The sequence below is a fragment of the Petaurus breviceps genome, unplaced genomic scaffold (assembly GCF_028583685.1).
Source record: "Petaurus breviceps papuanus isolate PSGF00001 unplaced genomic scaffold, PetGlider_PUasm1.0 90760, whole genome shotgun sequence".
NCBI lineage: Eukaryota > Metazoa > Chordata > Mammalia > Diprotodontia > Petauridae > Petaurus > Petaurus breviceps.
In genome coordinates this window covers 823,780-843,455 of record NW_027187338.1, presented here as the reverse complement: position 1 = coordinate 843,455, position 19,676 = coordinate 823,780, and the positions used below count along the sequence as shown (strand labels likewise).

At 40.7% G+C, this 19,676-nt stretch overlaps 1 protein-coding gene across 1 annotated transcript in view; it reads left to right on the top strand.

Annotated features, from left to right (window-relative positions):
• The window catches only part of CSMD2 (CUB and Sushi multiple domains 2), a 1,071,431-nt gene that overhangs the window by 411,987 nt on the left and 639,768 nt on the right, over positions 1-19,676 (top strand). The window contains exon 5 of the mRNA XM_069067881.1: positions 18,982-19,189. Coding sequence (XP_068923982.1) covers positions 18,982-19,189 — 208 coding nt within the window. The remainder of the gene's footprint in view (positions 1-18,981; positions 19,190-19,676) is intronic.

The following is a 19,676-nucleotide window of genomic DNA, read 5'->3' as shown; positions in this document are numbered from 1 at the left end:
TGGACTTTGTGGGAACAGGGGGTCCGGGAGTGTGGTCCAGCCTCTGCACCTGGAGGGAGAAGCAGCTGAGGGGCAGTGGCTGCTGCCACATGGCTGCTTTAGAGCTCCTGGCCTATAGATTGTAGGGGGACCAAGCAACCAGTCTGAGGGGTAATCGCTCTTACTTTAACCTGCTTGGATCTGGATCCCTGCCCTGGGTGGAGGTCCTGGGGTGAGTGACCAGTTTGCTGAAGTCAGTGGAGGCTTCTGAGAGAGCACACAACTAATAGTTCTGGCAGTTGCAAAAGCCCCAGCAATTTGGGACAAAGCTCTCCTCTCTGGAAGCAGAGTTCTACTGTGTCAAAAAGCTCAAAAGTCAAATAATTGAATGGCAACATGAGCACGCAAAGGAAGCAAAGCAAGCATAGCAATATGACTTTGGATTCCTCTTTTGGGGACAAAAAGGATCAAAGCATGAAACAAGAGGAAGACAATGAAGTCAAAACTCCTGCACCAAAAGCTTCCAAGAAAAATATGAACTGTTTACAGGCCATAGAGGAGCTTAAAAAGGGTTTTGAAAACCAAATAAGGGAAATGGAAGAAAAATTGGGAAGAGAAATGAGAATGATGCAAGAAAATCATGAAAAGAGAGTCAACAACCTGACTGAAGAAAATAACACCTTAAAAATAGACTAATTCAAATGACAAAAGAGGCTCAAAATAGGCAATGAGGAGAAGAATGCCTTTAAAAAGCCAAATTTTCCAGATGGAAAAAGAATCTCAAAAGCTCACTGAAGAGAATAATTCCTTCAGAATTAGATTGGAGCAAATGGAAGCTAGTAACTTCATGAGAAATCAAGAGACTATTAAACAGATCCAAACAAATGAACAAATAGAAGGCAATGTGAAATATCTCATTGGAAAAACCACTGACCTGGAAAATAGATCCAGGAGAGATAATTTAAAAATTATTGGACTACCTGAAAGCCATGATCAAAGAAAGAACCTAGAAATCATCCTTCAAGAAATTCTCAAGGAAAAATGCCCTGATGTTTTAGAACCAGAGAGCAAAATAGAGGTTGCAAGAATCCACAATCACCTCTTGAAAAAGACCCCAAAAAGAAAACTCCTAGGAGTATCATAGCCAGGTTCCAGAATTCCCAGATCAAGGAGAAAATATTACAAGCAGCCAAGAAGAAACAATTTTAATATTATGGAAGCACAATCAGGATAACACAGGATCTGGCAGCTTCTACACTGAGGCATCGAAGGGCTTGGAATATGATATTCCGGAGGTCAAAGGAGCTGGGATTAAAACCAAGAATCACCTACCCAACAAAACTGAGTATCATGTTTCAGGGGGAAATATGGTCATTCAATGAAAATAGAGAACTTTCAAGCATTCTTGCTGAAAAAAACCAGAGCTGAATAGAAAATTTGACATTCAGATACAAGAAGCAAGAGAAACATAAGAAGGTAAACAGAGAAAAGAAATCATAAGGAACTTATCAAAGTTGAACTATTTACATTCCTACATGGAAGAACAATAATTAACTTATGAAACTTTTCTCAGTATTAGAATAGTTGAAGGGAATATAAATGTATATGTATATATATATGTATGCATACATATATATAGGAGGGTATATGAGCATATGAATACATATGTGAGTGTGTGTATATATGTGTACAAGTATACATAGACAGAGGGCACAGTACCAATTGAATGGAAAGGGATGATACTTAAAAGGTGAAATTGAGAAGTGAGAGAGGAATATAATCAGAGTAGATGGGGAGAGACAGAATGGGGTAAATTATCTCATATAAAAGAGGCAAGGGAAAACTGTTACAATGGAAGGGAAGAACAGATAGGCAGAAGGGAATGAGTCAACCTTACTCTCATTGAATTTGGCTTAGGTAGGGAATGACATACACACTAAATAGGGTATCTCACCCTCCAGGAGAGTAGGGGGCAAGGAGATGAGAGGAGGGATGATGGAAGGGAGGACAGATGGGGGGGGAGTTGGAAGCACACACTTTTGAAAAGGGACAGGGTCAAAGTAGAGAATAGAACAAGTGGGGATTGAGATAGGATGGAAGGAAATATAGTCAGTCTTTCACAATATATCCACTCTGGAAATTTTTTATGTAGCTATACATGTACAACCTATATTGAATTGCTTATCTTCCCAGTAAGGGTGGGTGACAAGCGAGGAAGGGAAAGAATCTGGAATTCAAAGTTTTAAAATCAAATGTTTTAAAAAGTTTTATTTTTTTACATGCAACCTAGAAATAAGATATACAGGCACTGGGGTATAGAGATCCATTTTGCCGTGCTGGAAAGTCAGAGGGGGATTGGGGGAGGATATAGGAGAAAGCAGATTGGGGGAGGGGGTATACAGTGGGATCACTGTTTTGGTGTGGTGGGTAGGGGAAAAATCTTGTGGAAATGAATGATGTAAGCTAAAAATAAACATGAAAAAAAGAAAAATAAATAAATAGCTAAATAAAAGGATCAGGAAAAAAGAAAGTAACATTTTGCATGGATTGTGTACTTAGAGAAATAAGCTATATGTCATGGTGCAGATTCCTAGTCTCATGTACAATCTTCCTTTTTTGATCTGCTGTGTATATGAAAATACTCATCTAATTTGGTATTTTTTAAATTCAGAATAATAAAATACAAACCACTGCTCCATTCCCTTCCTCTTCAGGACCAATGGGAAGGCTCTTTCCCCCACTGCATGAGTACTCTCTTGATCAGGGGAGCTATATCTGATGGTGGGTGTGCTCTGTTGTTGGGGCAGAGAGTTAGCTTGGAGGAGTTTCTCATTAATGGAGCTAGCTTGCACTGGTCAGTAGGCAGTGATTGATGATGCTTGGCTCTCAGAGTGTATCTGAGACAATGTTTTATCTGAGACTACCTTAATTAGAAGAAAAGAAGGATAATGAAGGAGGTTAGTGGGGGAAAAAAGAAAACAAAGTCAACATCATAAGGAAGTCATGTATGAGACTCTTAAAATTTTCACCCAGAAAAAATTCTGAAGCCTAATAATGAACTGGAATCCTATCCCTAATCTAATCCTATTCCATTCCCTTCCTTGGACTCTGCCTCCCTGGAAAAAGTCCCTCCCTGTTTGAGCCATGCCCTATGCCAGGTGACTAATGTCCACATTATCCATTGGGTGAGTTGACGATCTGTTATTCCATTTGATGTCAAGGTAGCTAATGCCAAGGTTACCTGCAGTAATGAGCTGGTATCGGGAGACTTTCTGACAAGCAGCATGACAGAAGCACGGTCCCTCATTGTTGTTAACCCAGAAAGCTCTGCTTATAAGGAACTGACATTTACAAGCCTCCCGTTTGTCTAGTGGAGGCTCAGAACCCCATTGCTGATCTCACAGGTTCTGTTTATGGTGAAGCTTGTTCACATCTGAATGAGACAAGCAGTGGTGTCTGAGATGTCAGACTTCACAACCTCACACTGTCCGTACACTACACTCTACCTAGAGTAAAAATACAGATGTACTTGTGAAGTCAGAACAGGATTTCACACCAGGTGAGGCAAAGGGGAGCAACCTCTCTCTCCCCCTACCAATTTTCTCTGCAAATGGTGTTCTGATATTGTGAAAAGTATATTGTATGTGGACTTAGAAAATATGCTTTGAGATTTGGCTTTGTCACTTAGTACCTGTCCTTGACAGGTCATTTGACCTCTCTGGGCCTCAGTTTCTTCATCTGCAAAATGAGAGGATAGAACTAGATGACCTCTGAGGGTTCTCCAGCTTTAAAGCTATAATCCTGTGTCCTGTGGGATAGTCAGGCTGGGAAACTGTGGGATGAAAGAAATCAGGCAAAGCAGAAAGTTCTCACAGGATCACAGTTGCAACTGGAGGGGACCTCCACATACAGAAAAGAGACCAACAGAGAAGAAATGACCAACACAAGGTCACAAAGATAATAAATTGACTGAGGTGGGATTGGATTCTAGGTTCTCTGGATTCCAAATCCAACCCACTTTACTACACCTCCATGTTTCCTTGTTTCTCCAAAGCTTTCCTGTGCACTTATTTTGGTTCTTAAGACACTTAGATGGATCTCTGATCTCCTCAAGGTGATTGCTTCTTCAACCAGTGCAAAACACCAGGATTTCTCATTCTGAACCACTTTTACTCATCTTTCTATAAATACTGTAGAGTATCAACCCAGGGGCAGCTAGGTGGCCCAGTGAGTAAAGCACCGGCCCTGGAGTCAGGAGGACCTGAGTTCAAATTCGACCTTGGACACTTTACACACACACACTAGCTGTGTGACCTTGGGCAAGTCACTTAACCCTAATTGTCCTGTTCTCCTCCCTCCAAAAAGCAAAAAAAAAAAATTTTAAATAGAGTATTAACCCAGCTTACCAGAGATGTTCCTCTGCTTCTTTTAGCATCCAGCATAGTAAAAAGTGGGCTGGACTTGGAGTCAGCGGAGATCTAGGTTCAAATCTCTGACACTTACTGGAACTTTTTGACATTCTCTCTGCCCATTCCTAGAATGCTCTTCCTTTTCAACTCCATCTATTGTCTTTTTGGCTTCCTTTAAGTCCCAACTAAAATCCTACCTTTTACCCCAATCCTTCTTAATTGTGTAGTGACTTCCCTCTCAATTATTTCCTACTTATAGTTTGCATCATAATTTTTTGTTTGCATATTGTCTCCTATATTAAATTGTAAGCTCCTTGAGAGCAAGGATTGTCTTTTGCCTCTTTTTTGTATCCTCAGTGCTTAGCACAATGCCTGGCACATAGTAGGTGCTTAATAAATGTTGACTGGCTGGTTGGTTGGCTATTGCCCTTTGAGTTACTTGTGACCTTGATTCTTTTTAGATCCTCCTATTCTTTGAGTTGAACTCGTAATTTCCAAAATTTGGAAACATTGTTAGTGGTATACAACTTCACAACTTCCTTTTAACCAACATCCATCTTCCAAATCTGAGTCCAGATAGTTGTCCAGCTGCACCACTTATTTAAGACATTCATATATATGCACTAACTTGACAGGCTGCTTTTCCAGTTGCATGACTTAGTCTGGACAACATTCATTTTTCATTCACTTTGTTTTTCATATGTAAATGGGTATACCAATCTCTGTAGAATCACAGTGGATTTCTCTGAAGATGATATACAAAATTCCAAGGCTTGATATGTTATCTCTGATGAGAAGATGACATTTTCAGAACCTCCTCATCAATAAGGGAATTCTTTGTAGAATCAGACATTTGAAGAGGATCTCAGAACCCATGTAGTTTTACCCATACCTAAACAAGAATCCCCTTGTAACATACACAGAAAATGGTCGTCCAGCCTTTATTCAACAGCTTCCAGTGAGGGGGAATCACTAATATCCCAAGGAAGTCCATTTCACTTTGGGGTACCTCTTCAATGCTATAGGTAGTTATTTCTCTACATATTTCACAAGTTGCTCCTGGTTCTGCCCCCCTGAGGCCAAATAGAACTAATATAATCCATCTTCCACATGACAGCCTTTCAAATACTTGAAGACAATTGTCACTTCCCCTCAGGTCTTTTCTTCTTGAGGCTAAGCATCTCCAGTTGCTTCTGCTGATCATCACATGACATGTTCTGAACTCCCCTCTCTTTGACAATTGTCTTCCTCTGTATATTCTCCTGCTTATAAATGTCCTTCCTAAAATTTGGCACCCAGAACTGAATGCAGTGCTCCAGCTGAGGTCTGACCAGCACAGAGGACAACAGAATCATCTCTTCCTATGTTCAAGATTCTGTGCATCTCTTAATATGCCCTAAGATCATAAAAGCATTTCTAACTGCCACACTGTGCTGCTGACTCAAACTGAGTGTGTATCATGGAGCAGCTAGGTGTCACAGTGCACTTCATCTTCCTGAGTTTAAATCTAGCCTCAGACACTTACTACCTGTGTGACCTGAGCAAGTCACTTAACCCTATTTGCCTCAATTTCCTCATCTGTAAAATTAGCTGGAGTCTGAAATGTCTAATCACTCTCATATCTTTGCCAAAGAAACAACAATAACAACAAATGGGGTCACGGCTAAACAACTAAAAAATGACTCAACAACAATTCCCAGATCTTTTCAGATAAACTATTCCCCCATCTTATACTTGTGCAGTTTTTTTTTTAACTTCAAGTACAAGAAAAATTTAAAATTTCTCCTTACTAGGCTTCTTTCTACTACTTTTGGCCCATGTTCTAACCTCTGTCAAGGTCTTTCAGAATGTGAGCTTCATCATCCAGTGCATTAGCTTTTCCATCTAGCTTTTTAGTCCTTTCTCATTTGATCCAAATATCCAAGTCACTGATAAAAGTATTCAATAGCACAGAGCCAAGGATAGCTCACTGGGAACACTGCACTAGAGATTTCCTTCCATGTTGGCCTTGAAACATTGATGACTACACTTTATGTCTAGTTCTAAATTCATCTAGCTGTACTATTAGTGAGTGTACATCTCTCCCACCTTGTCTAGGGAGAACTAGATGGCACAGTGGATAGAGCACGGAGCCTGGAGTCAGGAATCCAGCCTTGATACCTACTTAGCTGTGTGATGCTGGGCAAGTCACTTAACCTGTGTTTGCTTCAATTTCTTCAACTGTAAAATGGGGATAATAATAGTGCCTATCTCCCAATGTTGTATGATAAGCTGAGATAATATTTGTAAGGAGCTTAATGTGTTCTTGAAAAATGTCAGTTGTTTTTCAGTCATGCTGGACTCTTCATGACCCATTTGGGGTTTTCTTAGCAAAGATACTGAAGTGGCTTGCCATTTCCTTCTCCATCCCTCTTTATGGATAAGGAAACTGAGGCAAACAGGGTTAAGTGATTTCCACAGTTGCCTCCTGATAGATAAATAGTAAGTGCTTAATAAATGTGTGTTTATTTTTCCTTCTAAAAGAATTCCATGAAAGACTTCATCACGTACTTTATTAAAATGTTGGTCAACTATAAGTGAAGCAGTGGATAGAGTACCAGGCCTGGAATCATGAAGACTCAAGTTATTCACCCTTGTTTGCCTCAGTTTTCCCATCTGTAAAATGAACTGGAAAAGGAAATGGCAAAACTCCACTATCTTTGCTAAGAAATCCCCAAATGGAATCATGAAGAGTAGAACAGGACCAAAAAGGACTGGACGACAAAAAAACTCCCAAGGTTGTTGTGATGATCAAATGAAATGATGTTTCTGAAGTGAAGTGCTTGGCATAGTGCCTGATAAATAGTGAGTGCTTCTTTCCTCTTTCCTTTCTTCTACAAGAGCTCCATGAAAGCCTTCTCTATGTACTTTATTAAAATGTTGATAAACTTATACTCATAGATTTTTTTCCTGACATACCACTAAACCTGTCAGAAAAAAAGAAATAAGGTTAGTCTGGTATGAAAATGGTAATGAAAACACACTGGCTTTCTTTTCTAGTTGCTCACGAGCAATTAGAATCCTTTTAATGCTGTCTCCTAGGATAGTCTTCCAATTCAAACAAAGTTCACCGGCCTGTGGTTTGCAGGCTTTACTTTAGTTTCTTCCCTTTTTGGAAAATCAGGCATTTTGCCCTTCCCCAGTCCTCTAGTACTTCTTCCATTCTCCATGACCTTTCAGAGATTACTGACAGTTGTTCAGGAATCTTTTGTCCTGGATCTTTCAGAAACCTGCCGTACAGTTTATGAACCTCATGACTTCCAACCTACCTTTCTAGACTTACTATACATTATTCCTTTTAATGACTCCAAAAAGCACACTTCCTCTCCCAAATCCATGCCTTTCTTTACACAGGCTGTCTGCCAAGACTAGAGTACATATTCCTCCTTTTTTTTTTTTTTTTTGTTCTTAGAATCCTTAGTTTCTTTCAGTCCTAAAATGCTACCTTCTTCTACAAGAGGCCTTTCTTGATCTGCCAGATACTAGGGCCCCCTAGAAACATTAGTTTGCATTTATTCTGTATCTATCCTGTACATATATAGACTATCTTCCCTGATAGAATGTAAACTCCTAGAGGGCAGGAACTGTTACGTTCTTCCCTTTATATCCTCAGCACCTAGTACAGTACCTAGAACAGAGTAGTTACTTAATTAATGCATGTTGATGAATGGATTGACTAGTGTGAATTTATCAAGGGCATCTAGGTACTTTCTTACTATCTAGCAGATTATTTTGCATTTCAAGCTCCTATTAGTCACTTCTTTTCTTTTTTTTTTTTAAGGAGAATAGGGGTGGTTTCCTTTATTAATGTGTTCGTTTACTTTTAGTTTACAAGATTCAGTTCCACATTCCCTTGAGTTTCAAATTTTCTCCCCCTTCTTCTCCTCCCCCCCCTCCCCCACCATGGAGGCATGCAACCAAGTATAGGATCTGGAAATACTTTCACATTAGAAACTAGTCAGGTGGTGAAGAAGGATTGTAACCGATGAAATGGATAATGGGAAAGAAGAAGCAAAACCAAGCAAGAAAAAGAAAGAGAGCAGGTGGTTTTCTTCAGTCTGCATTCAAACTCTGTTCTCTTTAGTTCTTTCTAGTTTTTTCTCTGAATGTAGACACCTATTTCCATCGTGGGTCTTCTGGAGTTGTCTTATAGCTTTGCATTGCTGAGAAGAGTCCAGTCTATCAAAGTTGGTCATTATACGTATTTTGTGTCTGTAATTGTGTACAGATTTCTCCTGGTTCTGCTCTTCTCACTCAGCATCAGTTTGTATAAGCTTCTCCAGGTAAATATGAAGTCCATCTGCTCTTCATTTCTTATAGCATGATAATATTCCATTACACTCATATACCACAACTTGTTTAGCCATTCCTCAATTGATGAGCATCCCCTTAATTTCCAGTTCTTTGCCACTACAAAAAGAGCTGCTAAAAATATTTTTGTACATGCAGGTCTTCCTCCCACTTCTATGATCCCTTTGGGATACATCCCTAAAAGTGGTATTGCTGGGTCAAAGGGTATTCACTTGTTTATACCCCTTTGTGCATAGTTCCAGATTGCTCTCCAGAATGGTTGAATCAGTTCCCAACTCCACCAACAATGAATTAGTGTTCCAATTTTCCCACATCCTCTCCAGCATTTGTCATTTTCCTGTTTTGTCATCTTATCCAATCTGACTGGTGAGATGTGGTACCTCAGAGTTGTTTTGATTTGCATTTCTCTAATCACTAGTGATTTAGAGTATTTTTCATATGTTTATAGATATATTTAATTTCTTCCTCTGAAAACTGCTTGTTCATATCCTTTGACCATTTATCAATTGGAGAATGACTTATATTCTTATAGATTTGACTCAGTTCTCTGTATATTTTAGAAATGAGGCCTTTATCAGAGATACTGGTTATAAAAATTCTTTCCCAATTTCCCACTTCCCTCTTAATCTTGGTTACATTGACTTTGTTTGTACAGAAAGTTTTCAATTTAATGTAATCAAAATTATCCATTTTGCAATTTATAATGCTCTCTAATGCTTATTTGGTCATAAAGTCCTCCCTTCTCCATAAGTCTGACAGGTACACTATTCCTTGCTTTCCCAGACTGCTTATAGTATCAGCCTTTATACCTAGATTGTGCACCCATTTAGACTTGATTTTGCTATATGATGTTAGACAATGGTTTTGTTTCTGCCATACTATATTCCAGTTTTCCCAGCAGTTTTTGTCAAATAGTGAGTTTTTATCCCCAAAACTGGGGTCTTTGGGTTTATCAAACAGTAAATTACTATAGTCATTGACTGCTGAGTCTTGTGTACCCAATCTATTCCATTGATCCACTACTCTATTGCTCAGCCAGTACCAAGTAGTTTTGATGACTGCTGCTTTGTAGTACAGATTAAAATCTGGTATGGCCAGGCCACCTTCCCTATCATTTCTTTCCATTAATTCCCTTGATATTCTGGACCACTTATTTTCTTTTCCTCTTTCCTTCTATTTGGAAACTTGTTTGGATTCTATTTGGAATTTTTCGTGACATTGATGAACACCCTACGTGAACATATGTCGCCTTGTGTTATGTTTCACTTGATGTCAGTACTCAGCGGATTGTAAAACAGTGTTATGTCCATAGTCACATCTGTCATAGAATCTTGTATAATTTAATAAATATATGTATGTAGAGAGAGAGAGAGTTCAAAAAGAGTATTCAAAGATGCATTTTTTCTGTGGTTTTTAGCAATCAATAAATATTAGATGCATCAGTATTTTATATTTTCCATATTGTATCCAATCAAGTACAGGACCAGAAAAATGTGATCTGTTACAGAGGATTGTTGAAAAATCTGACACATCCCCTTCCCATGTTTTCATCAAACATACCTTCCATGTGTGTGTAAACCTTTCTCAAAATGTTATATGGGATTAGAAAGTAAATATATTGGCCAGCAGTTGCTGATGGTTTCTTTGTTACCTTTTGGAGGTGAGTAGACATCATATCTTTGATCTTTTCCATTCCTTTGAAATTCTTCTGTCATTGAAATATTTTGGAATTCAATCCCTGAATGATTTAAAAATGGTGACACTCCCATCATGGATTTTCTCTTTGTCTATGGTCAGGGCCAGCTTGCCCTTTTCCAGCTTGGTCTTCTTAGGTGACATTGCTACTTCCTTGGATCACACATCAGGAGATGGTACAGTCCAAGGGAGACAATGTGATGTATTTAGAGTACTGGAGCTGGAGCGTAAGTGGCTTACGTTCAACTCCCACCTCAGTATTTGCTCTGTGGCCCTGGGCACCCCTAACCTCATTGAGCCTCAGGTTTTTCATCTATAAAATGAGAAAAATAATAGTACCTACATCACAGAGGTATTTTTTGAGGCTCAAATGAGTGTTTTGCAAAATTTATAGCATCGCATAAATACTAATTATTATCAGTCATGATGACAAATTCCAGTAGAAACAGAGGCAAATCTATTTCAAATCTATTGTTCTTCCAAATTCATTCAATAAATTCAATTCAATAAACATTTATTAAGTACCTGCCATGTGCCAGTACTGTGCTAAAGATTGAGAATGCAAATAAGAAAAAGAGACAGTCCATGCCCTCAAGAAGCTTATATATAATGGTGTCATCTATAGACATTCACAGGATGACCTGCCTAGCCACATCTCATGCTAAGGTGTTCTCAAGATTTTCTCCTCACCGGCTTTTTTGCTCTTTTGTCAGATGACACTGTCCGAAATCTTCATTCTTGCAATTCTGTAATAATTTGCAAATGAGTGTGTCTAAACTGATGTTCACTTTGGCCATCATATCTGTCTGCTTGGCAAGAAGAATAAGTGTTTGCTAGCTCACATGAGTTCTACCATCTTTTGGCCTCCCTGTGGTGTTGACTGCTTTGCATGAGTTAAAACCTTCTGAGGAATGGTAATAGTGAAAGTCAATGGCTTTATTATTTTTCTTTTCTCATTTTTTCAGAGTTGACAGCTTGTTTTAAAAGGTCAGGTCAAAGCTGCTATAATCACATGTGACATCTTCTCATCTTTATCTTTTCTCCTCACTTGGTATTGATTTTGACCTGTTCTAGCTGGTCTGTGATCTAATTGAGTGAAGGCAATTTTGAAATGGCTGCTATCTTTGGAAACAGCCATTTACTGTCTTTTAAGTAAGATAGAGTCAATTTCATTTTTCATATTTTGACATGGCCAAAGAATCCACCACCTAGTGCCCAGCTTACTAATGATATGCTTTTCCACATCTGCTAGTCCTTGGACAGCAAATACATCCTGTCCCCAGGACTATATTTGAAGGCTCTCCAGTAGGACCTGCCTGACCTAGCACTCCATTGCTCCAAATTTTGAGAACCCAGGGTCACCTTGACACAATAAGGCATCTAAGTAGATGGCTCTCTTCTTGGAGAAAGCATTTTAAGACTTTTGAACTTTTTCCTTACTTGCTTTTGAAACGTACTTCCCAGCAAAGTTTCCTCTATCCTCCACAATACTTTCCTTGACAATGAAGTCACAGAACACCAAGGTATGTGTTGATTTTATTTGGGTGATCCTGACACTTGTTTTGTATGATTTCTCTATCTTCCTGTGTTTTCTGTAATGGGATGATGGAACATTGGCTTTGCGCCTCTCTGTACACTGATGCTTGTGCATAAGCTATCTAGCACTTATATAGCATTTTTAAGTTTACAAAGCACTGTACAGATGTTATCTCCTTTGATCCTTACAGTAGCCCCATGAGATAGGTACTGTTATTATCCCCATTTTATAGATGATAAAACTAAGACTTGAGAGAGATCAAGTGACTTGGCCCAGAGTCATATGGTTAGTATATGTCTGAGGCAGGATTCAACTCAGGTCTTCCTAACTCTAAGTCCAGTGCTCTATTCACTGCTAACACTTAGCTAGATAGCTCACACTGAAAGACTGTATAGTAGAGAGTTTGCAGTGTCATCTGGATAGAGGTGAATGTTTGACAGCAGAGACCAGCCCCTGACCAATTCCAAGAAGCAACGTGTGGTAACAGTACCACAAAGTAAAAAAAAGAAAAGATACCATGAATTTGACAATACTGGGGCACTTTTATCATGTGTTCTGTTTCTTTCCATGGTGGGAAAGTGTGGGAATGCTATTTCTGGCACTTCATCTCTTTCCAGTCCAACAACTGTGGTAAAGTTTTGGATTCTATATATCTTTTATTTTAATGAACAAAATTTATGATCACATAAGGAATGATGCCTAAGATCACATAGGGAGCTCTCTGCTCTGAATAGTGTTTCATTCATTCATTCACCCACTCATTCAATTTAATCCAGTTAGACAGATTTTTACTTAGCATTTGCAACGTACAAGGCTTTTTGTGCTTGGTACTTCATGAAATACAAGAATGGATGGATAGATTGGTACATGGATGCATGAACAGTCAATCCGTTAGTCAATAAACATTTATTGAGCACATACTATGTATCATGTACCACACTGAGTATTGAAGATACAAAGAAAGACAAAAGACAGTCCTATTCCTCAAGGAACTTATAGTCTAATAGGGGATGACAGCATACAAAAGAAAATAGAAAAATACAGGAGTTGGAGGGAGGCTTGGGAACATGATGGAGAAGTCCAAAGGAGTTCAGCTGGGCTGGAAATGAAAAGATGCTGACCTGGGTTCTGTTCTGAGATGAGAGGTCTCTGTCTTCCAGTCAGAAGGAAGGAGCGGCCTCAGGGACAATGGGTATTGACTGAAGTATGAGTTACAGGGCTGATGTGGTCTTGTAGGATAAAGAAGTTCCTGGGGCACGATAGATAAATGTAACCTGGGGGAGAGAGAGAGACAGACAGACAGACAGACAGACAGAGACAGAGATAGACAGAGAGAGAGAGACAGAGAGAGAAAGAGACAGAGACAGACAGACAGAAAGAGAGACAGAGAGAGACAGAGAGAGAGAGAGAATGAGCACATTTTTAGGTACTTACTACATGCCATCAATCTACAATCTAGTTAGATATGGGCTAAATGTACCTGAAACATGGATCAACAGCAAGTTAAATTACAAGGGAAAAAACATCACATGCAACACTATCATACAATTGGCAGGAAATATTAAATGTGCAGCGCAGACCCTAAGCACTGAGAACACAAATATAAAAACAAAGATGAACCCTGCCCTCAAGGAGCTTATACATTTAGCTCCACATTTTCCCCAGGGTCCCCCACGCTTGTAACTTTGCATATAATGTTTCCCTTTTTGATCATATATTTCCATTCTTTCTGCCTACTGACTGGAATCCTTCAAGGTCCAACTGGAATGTCATATCCTTCATGAAGTCCTGCTGACATTCTCGGGGGAAATTGAGTTCTCCCTCTTTTGAACTCAAATGGGGAAAGAGAGCATATCAAGGGAGATTCCATTTCCTCGAATGGAGGTTCTGGATGCCAGTAGATTGTTGTTTGTCCTTCATTGTGAAGAGGACTGGGAGTGTCTTGACTTGCACCTGAATAGGATTTAAGTGAGGCAGAGTGAGAGGGCCAGCCACAGGGGTGGAAGCATCTCCACGATGAGGGAGGCCCACAGATGCTGATACAGCTCTGATCTCAGAGTTTGTAATCTAGTAGAGATAACAGGTACAGAGAGCCCTTTATGCAAATTAGAATGATGGAGCGACATTTGAAGAGACCTTAGTGATGAGCTAGAATCATTCTCTCCCCGCCCCCCCCCCCAAAGAGGAGAGGAGGATGAGGAGAACAGGAATTAGAATTTGTATAGTGCTTTACAATTTGTAGTGTACTTTACAGCTATTATTTTATCCTCACAACAACTTTGGGATAGCTGCTATTATCATCTCAGTTTTAGTTGAGGAAAATGAGGCAAACAGAAGTTAAGTGACTTGTCCAGGGTCACACAGCTAGTACGTATCCAAAGCCAGACTGGAACTCAGGTCTTCCTGAGTCCAGACCCAGAGTTCTATCCACTGAACTACCTGGCTGCTTCTTCTGCAATCTTGATACAGATGTTTCCTAATTCTGTCTTCGCCTGTGATCCCCAGACTCATCTCTCCAGATGCTTATATGCCATCTTTGCCTCAGTGTCCCACTGGCCCCTCAGATTCAACATGTCCCAAATGGAGCTTCGTTAGCTCCTTGTTCTGCCTTCACTACTTCTGTTAGTGGCATGACCCCTCCATCCAGTCTACCATATTCAAAACCTTACCCCCTCTCCTTACCCTAACATCTGAGCAATCAGTCACTCCATGAATGTATTTTGGGTCCTCCTGGCTTAAAGTGAATGTCTATGGTAACCGTATCTCTTTGGAACAGCAACCCTGAGGGTCTTACTCTCCTGGCTTGACTTTTTTTTTAAGTAAAGGGGCAATCCCTTGACTCACTTCTTGAAGAGTCCTATTCATTGAATGGGTGTCACCTCACTCAAAGTGAGAACCTGAAAAAACCTTAGCCTCTGAGGGCCAGGGTCTCCCACTGCATCCCAGACCATCTCCAGTCATCCTGATGAATATCAGGTCACTGGACCCAGATGACTCTGGAGGACAAAGTGAGGCTGGTGACCTTGCACAGTATCCCTCACTCAAATCAAAGTCAACTGCAAGTCATGTCATCTTTTCCCTGATGCCATGGTCCTCTTTGAAAACAGCAACAACACTCACTGAACAAACATTTACTCAGTACTTGATGTGTGCCAGAGTACTGGCTGCATGCTGGCTACATAAAAACAAAAGTCAAAGGGCCCCTTGCCCTCAAGGAGCTTAGATCCAGTCTGCCTCTAAATCCTACTGTTCCTCCACAGTATCCCTTATGTCCATCTCATCTTCTTGATATGATCTGCATTAAAACTCAGGACCAGTCCCTGCTACCTGGATGATAATATTTTCCTGACTGGCCTCTCTGCTTGTCCGTTCCAATCCAGCCTGCACATGCTGCCAAAATCATCTTCCTAAGGCATGACTCTGATTATATCATGCCCCTCCTCAGAAATCATCAATTTCTCTATTCCATGTGCCAGAAAAAAAAATTCCCTATTATCCAGCGCCGTATATGATCTTTCCAGTTTTGTCTACTACTTCTCCCTTACAGGTACTCTATGCTTCAGCCAAAATGGACTAATCTCTAGCTCTACATATTTCCCAGGGTCCCCCATGTTTGTAACTTTGCACATAATGTTTCCTTTTTTGATAATGTATTTCCATTCTTTCTGCCTATTGGAATCCTTCAAGGTCCAATGAGAATGTTATATCCTCTCTGAAGCCCTGCTGACATTCTCAGGTGGAAATTGAGTTCTCCCTCCTTTGAACTCAAAACACTTTGTGCTTCTCTTAAAATTTATCATATCCAATTTTGTGTCTTAAGAGCAAACATTTATATAATACTTTAAGATTTGAAAAGCTCTTTCCATAGCTAATCCCATTTGATCTTTACAACAACCCTTTGAGGTAGGCAGATGCTATTATTACCCCCATTTTATTGACTAGTAAGAGGAATTAAGTGACTTGCTTAGGATCACAGCTAGTAAGTATCTGAAGCAGGATTTGAACTCAGGGCCTCCCTGGCTCCAAATCCAACATTCTACCCATGGTGCCACCTATCCATTTCTATAGAGAGTTGTATGTGTTTTATCTCCATTATTAGACTGTAAGCACCTTGAGTTCATAGGCTTTGTTTTATTATCTTTGTGTCTCCTCCAGCCCCAGCCCTACCCTCAGAGGCCAACAGAGTCAGGGCTTGGTAAATATTGAGTGCTTGAGTTTACTGGAGATATTATTCTCTCAGTATGTTTACGCTGGATTGCAGAGGTGAGAGGCTGGAAGAAAGGAGATCAATGGAGAGGTTATTAACATAGACTAGGTGAAAGGTATTGAGGACCTTAGATAAGATAGTGGTAGTGGAAGAAGGGAGGAGGAGACTGATTCAAGAAATAGTCCATGGGCAGAATTGACAGGATGTGGTCATTGATTGTTTGTGGGACATGAGGGAGAAAAAGAAATCAAAGATGACTTGAAAATTACTGATCTGACTGACTGGGAATGTAGTAGTTTCTGGTGTTTGGTTCACCAGGGATACAAAGAAATATAACACCCCATCAGAACTGAAACTAGGAAAGGGCATGGCTTTGTGCCTTTGTCTATATGCACCAATATTCCTGGGGTGCACTTCTTCACCATGGCTGAAGTCCAGCCTGCTGTTCTCACTTTACTGCACTCCACATGTCTTGAGTGACCCACTCTCCCTCCATTCACCAGAGTCCCATCACTGTGGCACCTTTCCTAGGATTCACTTTGCCATTTTCCCCTGCCCACCACCTGCTTCTCCACAACCTGTGCCTCCTTCAGAAAGCTGGAGGATCAGGGATCATCAGCCATGCCATGGGGAGAGGGGAGGGGTGCTACAACTGACCCTGAGTCAGATTGTCTTGATTCTCAGACCACCAGCAAATGACTTTGTTTCAGATACAATACATCCTAGCTACAATTCTGCACGTAGTCCCTTCATGAACTTCATGAACCTACAATCTAATTAGAGATATGGGCTAAATGTACCAGAAATATGAATCAACAGCAAAAGTTAAATAACCGGAAAACATGAGATACCATCATACAATAGATCTGTGTAAGGCAGACCCTAAGTGTTGAGTTCAATGAAAGGGGACATCAATGTGTGTTGAGGCGGTCAGTGAAGGCTTCAAGGACATGGGCCTTGAGGGATACGGAAGATTGGGAGAGTCAAAGGACTGGCATGAATCAGAGAGGACACCTTGGGCCAAGGTACTGGGTGGAGTGGGAAGCAGGCAAAGCCTGTTTGTAGGGTGGAAGGACTGGGGTAGTCACCTCCTTCCTCCTCCTTTCGTGAGAGCTCCAGTCTCTGCATGGAGTGGTGACTCCTCATACATGAGACTTCTCTTGATAGCTCCTAGGCTGGAGTGGCAACAAAACAAATGTAAAGAGAAAACAAGCACTTTACAAGAATGCTTTAGAAGAGGTTGTAGCTGAGCTCTGCAGAAACCCTTCCAGCAGCGCTCCCGGGCAGGGCCTCTCCCTGCTGCTGCGGTGCCCAGATCCCATCTTCCTCCCCAGGCAGGAGACTTTTACTACTTCCATGGCACCTCCCCACCATCATCCTCCCCAGGCAGAGAAGGGCTCTTCAGATACACCCATCGTGGCGCGTCGTTTTTAAATTCAGCGCCCTCCTTTTCCATGCTCCATGGGGAACTGGCCAAATTCAGTTCCATTGTCCCTGGGCAACGTTGGTCCGCCAATGCTTTGTTTCCATAAAGAGATAGGCCTGATTCCAGGGGTGAAGTCCAAGGTAAGGTCCTTAGGCCTATAATCATAGCGTCTCAGGAGTGGGAGGCATCTTTGAGGGGCCTAGTGTAACAGTCACACTGAGTGATGGAATCTGGACTCCTTTGTAGGAGGCCATCCAGCTTTTGCTTTTGTTTGTATATATGTGTTTGCTTGCTGTCTCCACCATTAGACTGTAAGCTCCTGGAGGGCAGGGACTGTCTTCTGCTTCTTTTTGTATTGCCAGTGCTTAGCACAGTGCCTGGCACACAATAAATGTGCCTGATTGAATACCTCCAGGGATTAGAAGCTTACTATTTATTGGGTGAAGTAGAAACAACATTGGATTTGAAAAATCTGGGTTCACATTCTGACTCTATTAACTTGTTACTTGTTTTGTTACTGCCTTGGGCTAGTCACTTCACTCTTCTCTGCCTCAATTTCCCAATCTGCAAAATGAAGGGATTGAACCAGCCTTTTCAGCTCTAAATCTATGAATCTGTCATCCTGTGCATCCCCCAAGGCAGCCCATTCTAGTGTTTATTTTAAGCCTCAATTTATCCCCTTGTAACTTCCACCCATGGGTCCTAGCTCTGATAGCTGAGTCTACTTTCTCTTCCCCACAAAAAAACCCTTCATTTTGAAGACAAGGATTATCACACACACACACACACACACACACACACACACACACACACACACTCCATCTTTTTTTTTTCCCCTAGGTTTCACTTCCTACTAAAATAAGCTCATTTCACTTCTGTCTTCCAGGGACACTGGCTCTGCTGGCAGATCTTTTGGGAATTTTTAATCTGCAAAGGCAGGGTAGGAGGGACCAGGTGCATTGGTAGGAGATGTTCTTGGATGATGATGGAGTTCACTGAAGCCCTTCCCATCAGATAATGTAGGGAGCCCTAAGGCACCATTCATGGGCCAACCCCAAAAGCAAATCAGCAAAATCGTTTAATACTATTCCGTATCCCTAAAACTAGCAGTAGCTACATTAGACCCAAATCCTGGAAGTATCCTTGTTTGTTAAGGCTGAGTCTACCTACACTACCACAGGCTTCAAGCGCCTGCTGAGTTGGGCATGGTTACTGCATTTCAAAATGTTTTATGGAAGCTACCAGCTATAAAATAAAATTTAAAAAATGCTTCTCATAAGTCTGTGTAAAATACTTCCACCCTAGATCCATAACTCTCAACGTGTATGATAAGCCATGCTCTGCTAGCTCACCAGATCTTTGTGCTATTTCTTTGCAGCGGATGACGCCTGTGGAGGGACCCTGAGGGGCCAGAGTGGCATAATCTCCAGCCCACATTTCCCCTCCGAGTATGGCAACAATGCAGATTGCACATGGACCATCCTCGCAGAGCTGGGAGACACCATTGCCCTGGTCTTCATAGACTTCCAATTGGAGGATGGCTATGACTTTCTGGAAGTCACGGGGACAGAAGGCTCCTCACTTTGGTAAGAGTGATGCTTTTTTTTTTTTTGGCCTTTTTCCTTCCCTCCAAGTTAATTTTTAACAGTGGAAATTTACTGCTCCCAGATCCCTAGTCTCCCTTGAACACTTGTACCTGCAGAGAAATGTCACGGCTGGCAGTTAGAGATACTATTAGAGTGTTCTAAGTACACGGTAATGAGAAATCACTGCATATTTTTTATAGCCCAGTTAAGTTTTACAGTTATTGGTGTCTGATTTGAAGCATGTCCTTGCTGAAAAATTTCATGATGGTCTCCTTTTGAATAACTGAAAGAAAGAGAGAGAGAGAGAGAGAGAGAGAGAGAAGAATGAATGAAAGAAAGAAAGGAAGGAAGGAAGGAAGAAAGGAAGGAAGAAACAAAGAGAAAGAAAGGAAGGAAGAAACAAAAAGAAAGAAAGAAAGAAGGAAAGAAAGAAAGAAAGAAAGAAAGAAAGAAAGAAAGAAAGAAAGAAAGAAAGAAAGAAAGAAAG